The 15,092-nt window shown below is 45.6% G+C and overlaps 1 protein-coding gene across 2 annotated transcripts in view; it reads left to right on the top strand.

The window, feature by feature from the left end:
• dyrk1b (dual-specificity tyrosine-(Y)-phosphorylation regulated kinase 1B) overlaps window positions 1-14,784 on the top strand; it is a 48,352-nt gene extending 33,568 nt beyond the window's left edge. For both annotated transcript variants that reach the window (XM_070911558.1, XM_070911557.1), the window contains exons 2-13: window positions 724-890; window positions 4,778-4,897; window positions 5,814-6,002; window positions 6,605-6,752; window positions 7,555-7,704; window positions 8,336-8,472; window positions 9,146-9,292; window positions 9,530-9,670; window positions 10,121-10,241; window positions 11,060-11,242; window positions 12,244-12,347; window positions 13,007-14,784. In XM_070911558.1, coding sequence (XP_070767659.1) covers window positions 822-890; window positions 4,778-4,897; window positions 5,814-6,002; window positions 6,605-6,752; window positions 7,555-7,704; window positions 8,336-8,472; window positions 9,146-9,292; window positions 9,530-9,670; window positions 10,121-10,241; window positions 11,060-11,242; window positions 12,244-12,347; window positions 13,007-13,522 — 2,025 coding nt within the window. In that variant the 5' untranslated portion in view covers window positions 724-821 and the 3' untranslated portion in view covers window positions 13,523-14,784. The remainder of the gene's footprint in view (window positions 1-723; window positions 891-4,777; window positions 4,898-5,813; window positions 6,003-6,604; window positions 6,753-7,554; window positions 7,705-8,335; window positions 8,473-9,145; window positions 9,293-9,529; window positions 9,671-10,120; window positions 10,242-11,059; window positions 11,243-12,243; window positions 12,348-13,006) is intronic.
• Window positions 14,785-15,092: the final 308 nt, after the last annotated feature.

Genomic DNA, 15,092 nt, shown 5'->3' with positions numbered 1-15,092 from the left:
GTTTGCATATGAGCTGTCTGTCTAACCAGTAGCTTATGATCATGTTGCCTGCATGAAGACAATATGGACTACAATTAATTTAAAAAAAAAAAAAAGAATAATAGTGTCATTTGTGAAATTACTGATGTCATTGTACCTAACGCCCAACCAATGCTTTAGCATGACATCATCGGCCACTTTAAGGTTATATCATTGTTGTGTGCTACTGACACAGGAAATGTCAGTACGGGAGATTTCAATATTGGTTATGTTTGAGGGCGTTTAGTCTCCATTACATAGTTATTCCACCTGGGAGCACTTTAATGGCCAATTTTAAGGGATCCTTATCGGACTGGTTTATGTTATGTGTTAACATTAAAAAGTATAAGCCCCGAAAATCCACTATCAGTTGGGCTCCAGCTTGAAATAACTTTACTACAATTCACAATTTTCATACGAAATTGTACAAACGTACAAAATCTGTGTGTTTACAATGTTTGGTGTGTTTTTGGAACTTGGTAACTGTGTAGTGGACAGTACAGTATGTATGTGTGTGTGATGGACATGTGGTGCAGAACCAGAACAGCAGATGCCCCCCTGTTGTACCAAAGATGGAGGCAAAGAAAACGGATTAGAATGTTGGGGTTTCCCTCTCTAATCATCTCTCTCTCTCTCTCTCTCTCTCTCTCTCTCTCTCTCTCTCTCTCTCTCTCTCTCTCTCTCTCTCTTTCTCTCCCTCCCCAGGTGTAAGCAGCTCAGGATGTCCGCCCACCTCCTCCTCCTCCTCCTCCTCCTCCTCCTCCTCCTCCACTGCCCAGGGCTTCTCCCTCGCTGAGCCAGCCATGACCAGCCAGCACACACATACACACCCCTCCTTCAGCTCCATCCACTCCATGGCCGAGCAGCAGCAGGTAACGCACGCACACGCGCACACACACACACACACACACACACACACACACACACACACACATGCACACACAGTGGTGGAACAGATCTGCCATACACGCCTTTGGCACAGGAACTGATTTATAGTTCATCTGCTTCACCTGTTGATTGCCGTAGCAGCACTGCACCGTTCGCCCATTCACTTTTTGATACAAATGAAATATAAACAGTGATGTAATAACAAAAAGGAATGCTTCCATTCTTGCATTCAATGGGATAAGGAGTGGGGGTTGCAGTGAGCAGAAGGTTTGCAGAAGGACATGGCTTTGCCCGATCACAAAATAAATATTGCACTACTGAAAAGGAGTGGATTACTGAGCCCTTGTTCAACATACTATATGGCTATATAAGTTATTTTCAACCATCAATAATCTCTTAACAATATCAGAAACGTCTGCCAAGCTGCAGTTCTTAAGTCTCCACATGATATCTTTGGAGCCAATGTATCCTTTACATATAGCTGTATTATCCATTGAATGTGTGCAAACCTGAAGCTTCATAGACTAGAAATCTCATTCTGGGACCCTTTTTCACAAGAAATTGAGGCTCAATTATACCTTCAATGGATAGCATACTGTAGGCTCTGCGCCCTAAAACAGTTTTGGTTGTTCTGTAAAAGTGCCACTAAAGGCACATCCCATTTTTCATTGTCACTGAAAAGGAAGTGTCCTGGTACGCATGGCTGACTTGAGTCTGCCAGTTGCCAATGCCAGTTTATCCTGATTCAGTCCCTTTTATAAGTTTTTCTAAACGTAGCTTAATGAACAATGTTTCCCTAAGCTGGAAGTCAGTTGTTCGATTGACATTGATCTTTTTTTTTTGTTGTTGACTTTTTTGAATTTTAGCTTGAATCCAAATGAGTTTTTTTCCGTGTGTAAGCTTCGCGTAGGTGAATCAGAAAATGTAGCCATCAGAGCTAATTCAAACGCTTTGAAGTTAGAAGTCACAAGTTTTCTTGATTGCTAACATCCTGCCACACCATTCCCCTCCACTAGGGGAGGGAACACTTCAGGTGCTTTCAGACAGTGAGTAGCAACGCTACCACCGGTTCCTGACTACCTTCGATCTCACTTCTATCCACCTTGTATAACCTCATCTCGCAGTGGGTTGTAGCTTAAAATAGAGCAAATTGTCTTCAGTATGACACGCTTAATATAGCAAGTTTTGCTAACCAATTTATTGTCCCAGACCTGATAATCCGCTCCAATACCATTTCTCTTCATTCACTGTCTGCTCTCTGCTGGTGAAGAGGTCTTTACGGCAGGGAACCAGTAATACCACTAAAATCAGCTCCTGTATCGTTCCCCCTCACCGTGGTTTCTTTGGTCGCCATGGTCACAAAGAGGTGGTGAGTTGAAAAAAGGTTAACCGTCCATAAATTCCGAATGCAGCAGCAAAGAGCTGTACGAGTTCTCGAGAGCGACAGCCACCCTCTCACTGAAAGCACCGTTTCACAGCAATTTCTTGCCCTTTTACTCCTGTGTTGGAAACCCCAAAACAGACCCGACCCTCCAAACTATATAAATGTGGACTATGTCTCTTACAGATCGCTGGTCGCAGGAGGGGTTTAGTGGACGATCAATTCATTCCTACACATGGCCCAAACAGCCCCTAACAGGTTTTAGTCTCGCTCTAAAAAAAACATAGCAACTAACAGCCAATAACCTTTCAGCTTGACATTAACATGGTTAGCAATTGGTCTATCAGCGTGACATTTCATGAGTCAGTGCACTGAGGGACTGATGTGGACACCTGTGCAAAATGTGTGAGGAATTGGTCATCCCTTTGCATACTTTGCATAAGTGCAAATGCGCTTAATACTTCGAATCGGTACTGTACATCCTATAGGAAAGGGCAGTGCAGTGATTACTCAGCCCGGAGTACACTCTCCTTCCGCAGCTGGGGATATTGAGTTCCAAGGATCACCTGAAGCTGGCTGTCCTGCCTCCTGGACAGGAGGTACAGCTGGAACAGCTAAAGTGTTTTGGATTTGTTCTGAAATGCCTGAGGTAGAGGTGTAAATGATCTCACTTATATAGCGCTTTTCAACCTTCTCAGTTCCCAAAGCGCTTTACAGTTAAGGTCTCATTCACCCGTTCACTCACACATTCACACACCGATGGCGACCGAGCTGCCATGCAAGGTGCTGGTCTCCGTCGGGAGCAACTTAAGGTTCAGTGTCTTGTTCAAGGACACTTCGACATGGGGGGGCGCTCTACCCTGCTCTACCTCCCGTGCAACAGTGCTAACCACTGCGTTACCATGCCGTCCAGGTGTGTCTACTCTATAGGAATCACACTGCTGACTGGAAAAGCTCGTGCCTTGGTCCAGGAAAGAAGCCAACTGTAACCCCTCAGGTCCAGGAAGAACGAGGCCAGTTTTCTTCTGGGTGCAGAGTACCTGCAGAGCAAAAGAATCCAAGGGTCATGGGGATTTGCTAATCCCATTAATATGTGATCTGTGGATCTGGAAAAGGCTAATGACTGTGGTCCCTCAGGACTTCTATGGGAGGTGCTGGAGAAGTACTGAGTGTGTGCAAGGGTTGTGTTGACATGCATTCTGGATACATAGAGCGAGAGCTGTGCTCAAGTTCTTTGGGTTGAGTCAAGAATAGCATCTGACTCCCAACAAGGTTGCATCTTGTTACCTCCTTATGTTTGTGGTACACTGCCCAGTGTGTCTGGCCGGGACTGGAGGTGCAGCAGGTCCACAACACTCTCAGGGAAAGGTGTGTATACCAGTGTCAGTCCTCATTCCAATGTGGCTGCGCATGGCCTACATGCAGGTAACCTCTTGAGGAGCACATTAAAGCCTTGTTTATGCTAGCACAAGCAGACCGCTGTAGATGTCGCGTAAGCTTTGAGATCGCACAGAGGCGTTTATTCTTAACGGGCGATCCGTTGCAGTATTCTCAGGACCGCCAGGGGGCGTAAAATAAAAAGATTGTCATAAACCAACATGGCTGCACTCTGCACTAGAGCTTGTTGTTGCCGAGGAAGAATGCATCTGTTTTTATCTATTAAATGTGGCGGCAGTCTCTCTCCGTGAGTTCAGAATCATGTGGTGGAACCCTGTGGTGTCTCATGGAAGGGTTGTAGAGGTGCCAGTCTCGTTTCACAGGCGTCCATAAATGTCACATCGTCTGGTTAGAAAAATTCAGGGGTTCAGCATGACGCGATGATGTCATTTTGGGGCGCACGGACCCTCGCGCCAGTGACCATAAATCCAGCTTAAGGTGGTTCAGTTCAACCAGATCTCGCAAACACTGCCAAGCTTAACTTATGTGAGTCCTTGGCCATCAACAGCTTGTGACGCAAGTCAGCATCCTCACCGTGGGCCCAGGACAGACTCGGCATCTTTTGCTTTCGTCCTGAAGTCCTCCTCCACATCCTTCAGACATGGCAGGCAGCAGTTTAAACCGAGAAGAGATACAGTAAAAGCTTGCTTGCTTCAAATAGCCAAACCATTAAAAGGGGACAGCACACTAATAAAGTACATTCTAATTTTCTTAGTACATAGTCAGTAGTACGGACAAATGGATTCCTAATTGACAAATGGAATAAGCCGATGGTTATACAGCATCCTGTGCCTGTAATGGCGGGTCCAGATGTACACACATCCACATGGATGCTCACAGCTCGGGTGCACCAATATGTGTACCATATAATTTTCGGGGTTTTTTGGCCTGAAAGGAGGTCTATGATGTCATTGATTACTTATTTAATAATTAGCCCATGTTGCCACATGTGTGCCAGTATAATGTAGCATCTGACTTTAATGTGGAGGGTTTTGTCATGTGCTGATTCCAACTGGAGACATGTGTATGATGTATGCGTCTGTTTCTCTGTAGGTGCTGTCTGATATGACCATACTCCAGCGGAGGATCCCCCCTAGTTTCAGAGACCCTGCCAGCGCCCCACTGAGGAAACTCTCTGTTGACCTCATCAAAACTTACAAGCACATCAATGAGGTAAGACACATGAGACAGGCCACACACACACACACCTATGTACGTGTTTGTTGTTTGACTGTTCCCTGTTTTCCACCAAGGGTTAATCGCGTTGGCAGCGATGGCAGCAGGGCTGTAGAGAAGCTGCAGAAAGTAAATCCTAGTCAGTATCGGCGTTTGTCTTCCTGAAGGATTTAGGTTTGGCTCAGCGCTGTCAACTGAATTAACAAATACTTTATTTCTTTCTTTTAAATCAAGTCAAACTGAAACTGCTGTCAAACTGCTCTCAAACACAAATGTCTTGGCTTACAATCGTGGAAATGATTGGCCTCAAGGTCAGATATTGTAGAAGGTGAAGTTTCCATGTCTTGTCTGATTGTAAAGCAGCTCTAGGTGCTGTAGAAATCATGTGAAAGCATCAAATGCTCAGTCCACGGAGAAATACGCACAGCCCGTATTCAGAAACGGTGACTTTATATGAGCCGTTAGGACTTCTGTAAGGTTGTGATGTCACAACTATACAGTCACCGCCCTCAGCCCCCCCCCCCCAGCAAAAATTCACCCTATAACAGTGTATTTTGGACAGTAAAATTGAACGCACCTTCTGAATAAGTCTGAGCAACACGTGTTGAATGAATATCAGGTGAAGCCTGTCGCACTTGGTCCATAAAAGAGAACATCTCTGCAGGTCAGTACATGACCTGGTAGTACAACAGCTAGTACTGTCTGTTATGCTATAGTTTTGTTTATTGATTAGGAAAATGATCAGCCTAACCCCGGTCTGTAACCAGCAAAGGCCCCAAGCACCTAAAACCCTGAGAAGGAACAAAAGAGTGAAATAATGAGAGTTACTGGTAAACAGGTGGTTTGTGGGGTTTGTTCTTTCGATGTGTCATGAAGCAGAGCTGGGGAAACTAAGCTGTTCTTCCACCTGCAGGTGTACTATACTAAGAAGAAGCGGCGGGCCCAGCAGGTCCCTCCAGAGGACAGCAGCACCAAGAAGGAGAGGAAAGTCTACAACGATGGCTATGACGACGACAACTACGACTACATTGTCAAAAATGGAGAAAAGTGGCTGGACCGCTATGAGATAGACTCGCTGATCGGGAAGGGCTCCTTCGGACAGGTGAGGTGGACCAGGGGACGCTTCAGTGTGAAAACCTTGTAAACGCCAACAACAGTTTGAGCTGTCTGCACCACCGGACTATCAAGACGAACCCCTCACAAAGATTTCTTCAAAGTGACATGTTAAAGATGTCTGACTTGATCAATAGCAAAAATGACCCCAGTTCATTTGTTTGACGCCAGTAGGAATGTAGAATTTCTGAACCTTCTTTTTAAAGGAATAGTTCAACCTCACGACGTCTGTATGTTCAGTGCAGACCTGGAGTCAGCAGAAAGACTGGAAAAGTTCTGAAAATCCCCCACCAGCACCTCCCTAAAGATCACTAATCAACATGTTGTGTCTCGTTTCTCTACAGAGAAGGACAATCTGTGGTTTTAGAGGGAGTTAACATGCTGGAACCTTTTCTCTTTCTGGGTTTCAGGATCTATTTAGTGGATTTTATGACATTCATCAAGATCTCCATCAGCTTTAATCAAAGCAGCCGACATATTATGCACATGACAAGTCAAATCAACATCAGGCTCCTATTCTAAACTCTAAGCCTGTGTGTGTGTGTTTGTCATGGCATGTGATGACCGAGTGTGTTGATGTCTGTCTTGCAGGTGGTGAAGGCCTACGACCACCACGAGCAGGAATGGGTTGCCATTAAGATCATCAAGAACAAAAAGGCATTTCTAAACCAGGCACAGATTGAACTACGCCTGCTGGAGCTCATGAACAAGCATGACACTGAGATGAAATATTACATAGGTAAGATGGACACCACACACAGACACACACATTACATTGAAGTGGCGGGGGAGTACAGGGGTCAGAATGGACTTTTTTTAAGATGTATTAAATTTAAAAAAGGATTCGCGGTGTCAGATCTCCCAGTATTGTATAGTCCCACGCTGCAAGACATGAAGCACCTCTGAAGTGTTGTGACATTTAAATCGCACAAATCTCTTACGTCCTATAGAAAAGTTTATTTGACAATGATAAAGGTAAATACAAAACTGCCACAAGCAAGTTAAAGCTAAAAATCGTATTTCCATTGTGGCCCTCATTAGAAAGTAAAAATGATGGCCGATCTTTGAGTCCAGGACAGTGACTAAGTAATCTATACCTATCACCATCACTCTGGACCCCCCAAGAGTCACTGTGGACATGTAGAGCTTCTGGACAACAGGACTGATGTCCTGCCGCTGACTTGTGACATTCAAAGCAGCCTGTGAGTTCAAATAAAGCTCGGCAAAAAAAACAAAAAACAAAACTCAAGGTCCACTTACTAGTTTTTTCTTTATCAGTGGATGGAGTTTGTTCAGTTTGTGATGGAGGTGGGATACTTAGCTCACGGGGCGACAATTAACAACGTACCACTGACGGCTAGTTTTGACAAAACAAAAGTAATGCAGCTATTCTATTAGGCCTTAACAGTGCAACATAAAAAGCTGAGCTGGTTTGAAGTGCAGATGATGTCACCTGTTGTTAACCTTCCTCCTTGTCTCTCCCATCTGTCTCTGTGTGTCTGTCTGTCTGTCTGTCTGTCTGTCAATCTGTCTCTGTGCAGTCCACCTGAAGCGTCACTTTATGTTTAGGAACCATCTCTGTCTGGTGTTTGAGTTGTTGAGCTACAACCTGTACGATCTGCTGAGGAACACCAACTTCAGGGGAGTCTCCCTCAACCTCACCAGGAAATTTGCACAGCAGCTCTGTACAGGTGGGCATGTTAACAAAAAAAAAAAAAAAAAGCTTAACATGTCACACATGCAATTTTTTTTTTTAGCTTGTGGTTGTTAATGCTTGTTAGCTGAATGGTTATAGATAGATGCCTGAAATAAGGTCTGTGGTTACACACAAGCTTAAAAGACTTCAACGTTTTGTTCTGCGACATAAAATACGTCAGCAGATACCCCCCACTTGTGAATTTTGAGGCTTTTTACGTGTCTTAAAAAAGGCGGTTTGCTAACAAGCGGCTAAATGAGACTACAGAGGTTGTCGGGGACATTAAACGTCTTCATGTCGAACACGGAAAGTCATCTACTCACTAGTCCGCCTTCACAGCCTTGTTGTGTTTATACTCTATATCTATCTGTCTATATATCTATATCTATCTATAGTCTCTTCAAAGTGAAGCTTAGCGGTGGTGACGTTGAAGTAATGCGACCGTGGCGGAGTTCCTTTATAGCCTAACGTTAGCTTTTTACTTCTGGTGATTCCATTTACGCTTCAAAAATCATAAAAGTGGTATTCATTAGTGAAGATTATCTTGCCGAACAAACCAAATGTAGGAGGCGGTCCTGTTAAATCACAGTAAGAATGATGTCTTTTTTCTTTTTTTTTGTCCACAGCGTTATTATTCCTGGCCACTCCAGAGCTGTCAATCATCCACTGCGACCTGAAACCAGAGAACATCCTGCTGTGTAACCCCAAGAGATCTGCCATCAAGATAGTGGACTTTGGATCATCTTGCCAGCTCGGACAAAGGGTGAGGAGCAGCAACACACACACACACACACACACACACACACACACACACCCACACACACACACACACCTTACAAATATGCCCATGTCATAGTACAATTGTTAGTGTCCTTCGTATAGAATAATTCATTAGAAATGCTGGGAGATGCTCCGCTCCCAGTGACCCTCATCATTAGGGTTTAGACAATAGAGGAATGAATGATGGATAAATGCATCACACTGACACCTATATATACATCAATATTATATATTGAGTGGTACTGTATTTACCCTGGTGATCTTTTTACACTAAGCATAATCCGAAATGTACGTCAGTGTTTAAGTTAGCCTTGCTGTGGCAGCAGTGTTCTGTGTATCTGGAAGAAATTTGGGCTCATTTCCTGAATGGCAGTGGCAGACGGTGGTTGACTGGTGACACTGCAGCTTTATGAGGAGGACGTTGGCGCCTCACAGTGGACAGCCACTGAAACAGCAGGCAACGCACTGTCAGAAGTGTCATTTGACTTCATGTTAATTCAGCCCCGTAAATGAAGTGTGCCTTAGAGCTGTCAGTGATACTCTCATAGTGATTTGCTCTACGGCATAGGTCCAAGGAAGCGTCAAGGTGTAATAAAAGTTATCAAACTATTTGATTGAACTTCTTGCCCCCCCCAATCTCCCCGTCCTCCTCTCAGATCTATCAGTACATCCAGAGCAGGTTTTACCGCTCTCCTGAGGTCCTGTTGGGAATGCCGTATGACCTGGCCATCGACATGTGGTCTCTGGGATGCATCCTGGTGGAGATGCACACAGGAGAGCCTCTCTTCAGTGGCTCCAATGAGGTAAAAGCACCACCGCCTGAACATATTAGGAAAGTGTATTTCACCCAGTTAAGTGTGCCGTAATACATGACAAGAGGGGGTGTAGAATTGTTGAATATTATACATTAACAGAGTCAAAGTCTCTCAAAGTCAGCATGGCATTAACTGCATTGTAGTCACAGTGAGTATATGTGTATATGTATATCCACACGATACCAAGACCAATTATAAGTGTGTGTGTGTGTGTGTGTGTGTTAGGTTGACCAGATGAATAAGATTGTGGAGGTTCTGGGGGTCCCACCCAGCCACATGCTGGACGCAGCTCCGAAAGCCAGGAAGTATTTTGACAAGTTGTCAGATGGTCTGTGGACGGTGAAGAAGAACAAGGACATCAAGAAGGTATTCGGATTTCAGATGCAATGACGTGTTTCATTCAAAAGTTCAGCTTTCACCTCCATTATAGTATTTACAGTTATTGTAAACATAATGGCTATACATGTAGTGTGTCATAATGGCTACAGTGCTGCGAGTACCAAGTAAAAGTGAAGTACTTCGTTGAAAAGGTGTTTAAAAGCTTATAAAAGATTATGAATTCCAAATATTTGACTTTTTACTAATTGTGGTTTTTCATTGGGAAGTGTTTGCTGCTGAAGGAAAACAATAAGAGAACTGTCTGTTGATTATTAGGACGTGGGTTTTTTGTGGTGGCAAATGTCTCCGTGTCCAGAATCAGTGTGAATCAGTGTGGGTGAACAGGAAGTCCTCCCTGCTCGTTTATTGTGTTCATGGAGGATCCTGAATTCGTTTTGCTGTATCTAAATATTTGTGCGTGTGTGGCTTTTTTTCCAGGAGTATAAGCCCCCAGCCACACGGCGTCTTCATGAGATTTTGGGTGTAGAGACTGGGGGCCCAGGGGGGCGGAGGGCAGGGGAGCCGGGACACGCCCCCTGTGACTACCTGAAGTTTAAAGGTAAACCGACACTTCATTGCATTGATCTGCAGGGATAGAATCTGCGCCGCTTCACCAAAACGTGATAATAAATACAGCCAATATGGCAGTGACACATTCCGTATGGATAACAATGAATATCTGAAGTGGACCATACTCGCACGGCGGCCATTTTCCTGCGGCCAAGTCGTATAAACTGGGGAATCTGACAAATCGTTATGTTTCACCGCTTTCCCATTGATCGGCCCCTGAAAAGACAATAGATAGTGAAAATCCGGAGGGACGTCGGGCCAAGGTAAAACTACATATTTGATAACCTATTAGCTATCGTTTGACAACAGGTAATGTTAGCGTTCGACCACTTCCTGGCTGTCATTAAGGTATGATACGATGGGGGAGGCGTAAACTTGATTACATCCAGCGCACGATCAAGCGGTAATGTGAACGTTAGCTAGGAAGTGGCTGGATGCTAACGGTAGCTAATGGGTTATCAAATATGTCGTTTGACCTTGAAATATGGCCCGATTGTCACGATTTTCACTGTCCATTGTTTTTTCAGTTGCTGATCAGTCGAGAAGCTGTGAAACGATAACGATTTGTCAGATTTCCCACGTGAACATCAGAGCAAAATGGCCGCCGTGTGAATAGGGTCTGTGTGGTGTGCTCCATTTGCAGCTTGACTGACCAGTAAAGAGCCAAAACAGAGCCACTGTTAATGAAGTGTAAAGTACATTTGGTGGACTCTTTGCCACTGGCAGGATGGCGGTGGCCCGAGGACCTATGTCCTGTGGCCGCTGCAAAACATTATCCTCATCGTGGTCATGTTTGTCCTCTTCCAGACCTGATCCTGCGCATGCTGGACTACGACCCTAAAAGCCGTATCACGCCATTCTACGCCTTGCAGCACAATTTCTTCAAGAAGACGACAGATGAAGGAACCAACACCAGTTCATCGACATCCACCTCTCCTGCCATGGACCACTCTCATTCAACCTCCACTACTAGCTCTGTTTCTAGCTCTGGTAAAGGACACACACACACACACACTTTCTCTTGTCCTATATAACAGTTTTCCAACTCCGTGAAGATGATTCATCATCAAAAAGAATGAGTTGTCCTGGATTTTTGAAATTGTTCATTTACCTCATTGATGATGATGATGACGGTGATGATGAAAATGAGTGTCCCGGTGACCATGAAAAGGGAAGATGTCTCCACAGCCATGTTGTCCAGTGACACAGTTGATGGGCGAAGTATTGTTGTAAACATTACTAAAACCAGAATGCAGCCGGGGTTAAGCCAAACTGGGAGGATAAATAAAGCTGCCGTAAAGCACCGGGACACACTTCTCTGGTGGGTCCACATACAGTAGCCCTGCAGGATGACACGTCACCCGTCAAGCGTCGGTCAGTGTGTCCATTATTATGCCTCCGTCTGTTTTGTAATAAGTCAGTGTGGAGACAAAACGGACAGAAGATAAGACGATCCGATACATATCTACATACATGGGCTGCGATACCATTCAGGGACGATACATTTGAATAGTCTGACACAGTTCTTATCATTTGTTTAATGTAGGCATCAATTTCCCTTTATAAATTAAAATAAGCCAATTCTATAAAAGTAGCATTGCTTACCTTCAAATAGATACTGTATATTTCATAGAAGACCAGGGAATCCCGAGTGTTTCTGTTGCTCTAACAGACCGACAACAAATTCTGTAACAACAAGCAACGTTCAAGACGCGACTGAGTGTTAGTCGCCTACGTGACACGTTTCCTCAAACAAGGCTCTAATCAAACTGTTACGTTTTGATGGAAAAACTACACAAACGCGTCTACGAGGACAGTTACGTGTCATCTTGCTGTTTTCGCATTCGGCTCGTTAACCTGAAACACCCGCGTAGGTTTCACCAGGTGAGTGTTGAGATGCGTCGTCCTACCGCGGTACTTGATCCAGACTTCGGTCCAATGTTCCTCACTTATAAGATACAAACGTTAATTCTGGTCTCTTGTGTTTCCAGGTGGCTCCAGTGGTTCTTCCAATGACAACCGCAACTACCGCTACAGTAACCGCTACTACAACTCTGCTGTTACACATTCAGACTATGAGATGACCAGCCCTCAGGTACGCACTGCACCGCACCACCATCATCGAGCTCCACATACACACTGCCATGAAGCCGTACATCTGAGTCACATCCAGAACTGGATTATATGTAGGATATGATATTCACATGGAACAGAGAATAATGATAATCTCCCTTCAGCCACGTCAGTGTCAAAACACAACGATTGTTTCCACTGGAGCCTCCCGCAACCTGGTCTTTATATGAACCCTGTGAGGCTTTGGTACAAGGTCCTCCCTTGTCTTTCACACCATAGTTGACGAACTCTTAACAAATGTGTCATTACCAAGTGGGGTGACTTCATCATTCTTATGGTCTGTTTGGTGGGCAAGTGAAGTGAGCGGTTGTGGAACAGACAACGGCAGAAGAAGTGGCGGGTCCCGGCTGGAACCAGCATAAGCTAGTGGCCTTAGCGGCATCCAGCGGGCTGAACCACTGCAGTTTCTGGTTTGGTCTTTGGAATTGTTCATGTGTACTGTTTGGTCGTGTTGTCCCAGCTGATACAGATGCAGTGACCCCTGAGAGTACCTGGGATGTTAGTATGTGCCCAAATGTGGTTCCAGGTCCCAAAGCGGGCAGAGAACAGTGGAAAGAAGAAGAACCAGCGGCAGATCAGGTTTCTTTCTGTTACTCACAACGTGTTTTTGTCCCCCACTAGGCTCCCTCCCAGCAGCAGATGAGGATGTGGCCAGGCAGTGATGGTGGAGGTGGGGGTCAGGACCCAGCATACACCCAGTTGCTGCTCCACAAGCCGGCTGCCTCCCAACAGCACCAGCGCCACTTCCTGGACCCGCCCCACCACCCCCACCCGACTTACTCCCACCACGGGAACGGTGGGCGTGGCCTGCGGCAGGGGGGACAGACGGGCATCGGTGGAGGGGGGGGCCAGCAGGGATCCTCGCCCCAGATGAGTGACAGCATGGATGTGGGCGTGTCCCTAGGGCTGCACCACCTGGGGGCGGTGTCTTCCATGGAGGCCTCTCAGTTTGGCTCTGCCTCCCTGCCGCTCGCTCTGCCAATCGGACTGTCTGCCTTCCGGACTCGGACGGCCCCCACCGCCCCAGGGCCACAAGCCCCGCCCCCTGAGGACTACTACCCTGCCTCCAACAACAATAACCCCGCTGCAGGGGGCAGAGGGAGGCCGGACTCAGACGAGGGGCCAGCCAACTCTTGATAAAACCTGAACCATGCCCTAAAGCCATACAATTTTAACTACAACTACTACAACTACACACATACAGCCAGAGTTCAGAGACAAAGAGGTGAACTTTGTGCTGAAGGAGACAGTTTGTACTGCATGAGAGGAGGAGGAGGAAGGAGGAGGATGCTGGGAAAACTCTCCTTTTATCCTGTTTTAGTTTGTTGTCTTTTGTTGCGGCTGTAATTGGAACGGAATGATTGTGACGAGTTTGTTTTTATTAATATTATTATTGTTGTTTAATATTATTTGATTTTTCTCCGGTTTGAGGAGTTGTGTGTTCTACTTGGTTGTTGTTCAAGCCTGGAGAGGAGGAGGAGGATGAAGAGGAAAGAGAGAGAGAGGAGCCATGCTTTTCCATCTTACTCCATACGGTAGCCGTAAGTGGAAGGGGAGCACATATTCATGTTCACACTGGTTAGTTATGACATTAGTAAATTCATATTTACAGCTCCTAGAGACGAGCAGTCTTGACACACACACACACACACACACATATACATATATATATACACTGCTGCATCAAGAAGACAGAAGCTGGTTTCAAAGGGAGAAAACACCAACATGTGTGATTCAGGACTCATGGATTCTCTCTCCTGTCTGTGTTAAACTCACCTTTTCGTAGAGTCTGTCCTCCCTCTGTCGCTCTCCACCTGGTTGTGACAGAGTACGGAGAGAGGGAAGGAGGGCGGAGGGGGGAGAAGGTGACGGGACACTGATGCCTTCCTGGCGCTCATAGGGGATCACCTTCTCCTCCTCATCCTCCCCACCTCCCTGCTCTCTTCTTCCTCTCCTCCTCCTCCCGTTGTGTTTTCTCCTCCAGACAGCTCCTCCTCTCTGTGCTGCTAATCACCATGACAACTGGTCCGGATTGCTGCTAAAGATCCAACACAGATCAATAAAGAAATAAAAAGAAATAGAAACAGAAATAAAAAAAAAAAAACTTTTTAACCCTTCTGCTTAAGAGAAAAGGATAAAGTAAGAACCACTGCATCTCAATGTATTTATTACTATTTAACAAGAAAAAACAAACTGAAAGTAACCCTTTTTTCTGCTCTTCTTTGTTTGGTTGCCTTCTTTCTGCAGGTGAGGTCTGATTGGCTATTGTAACAGTGACAGTAACTGGTGACATGGGAATGCCACCGGTTGTGGGGGCTGGGTGGAGGGGTTGGGGCAAAATAAAGTTGGATATATAATAAGAATAAAGAGTATACTTTTGCACACCAAAGTCAAACAAACATCAGATCTCCGCTTTTCTTCCTAATCTGATCCACCACCTCATGACCTCATGTCTTGTCAGGACGAAGCTCGTCCGCGGGGGCCACACGGGGCACGCTCTGGCCGACGCTCAGCCTCTGCGGTGCCTTTACACCTCCTCCAGGACCCCCCGCAGAGCTCACATCACGGGGGAATCACAGATATGCTGCGGCGCTTTTGGAGACCTGAAGAGTTACCAAGGGATGAATAAACGAATAGATGCACACAAAATACAACCACGAAACATGATTGGCCGTTGCTCTGGTCTGAATAAGCGGACAGCAAATCC

The sequence above is a fragment of the Enoplosus armatus genome, chromosome 9, assembly GCF_043641665.1.
Source record: "Enoplosus armatus isolate fEnoArm2 chromosome 9, fEnoArm2.hap1, whole genome shotgun sequence".
Taxonomy (NCBI): domain Eukaryota; kingdom Metazoa; phylum Chordata; class Actinopteri; order Centrarchiformes; family Enoplosidae; genus Enoplosus; species Enoplosus armatus.
Note: the sequence above shows the minus strand (reverse complement) of the source record. Positions and strands in the feature narration are given on the sequence as shown.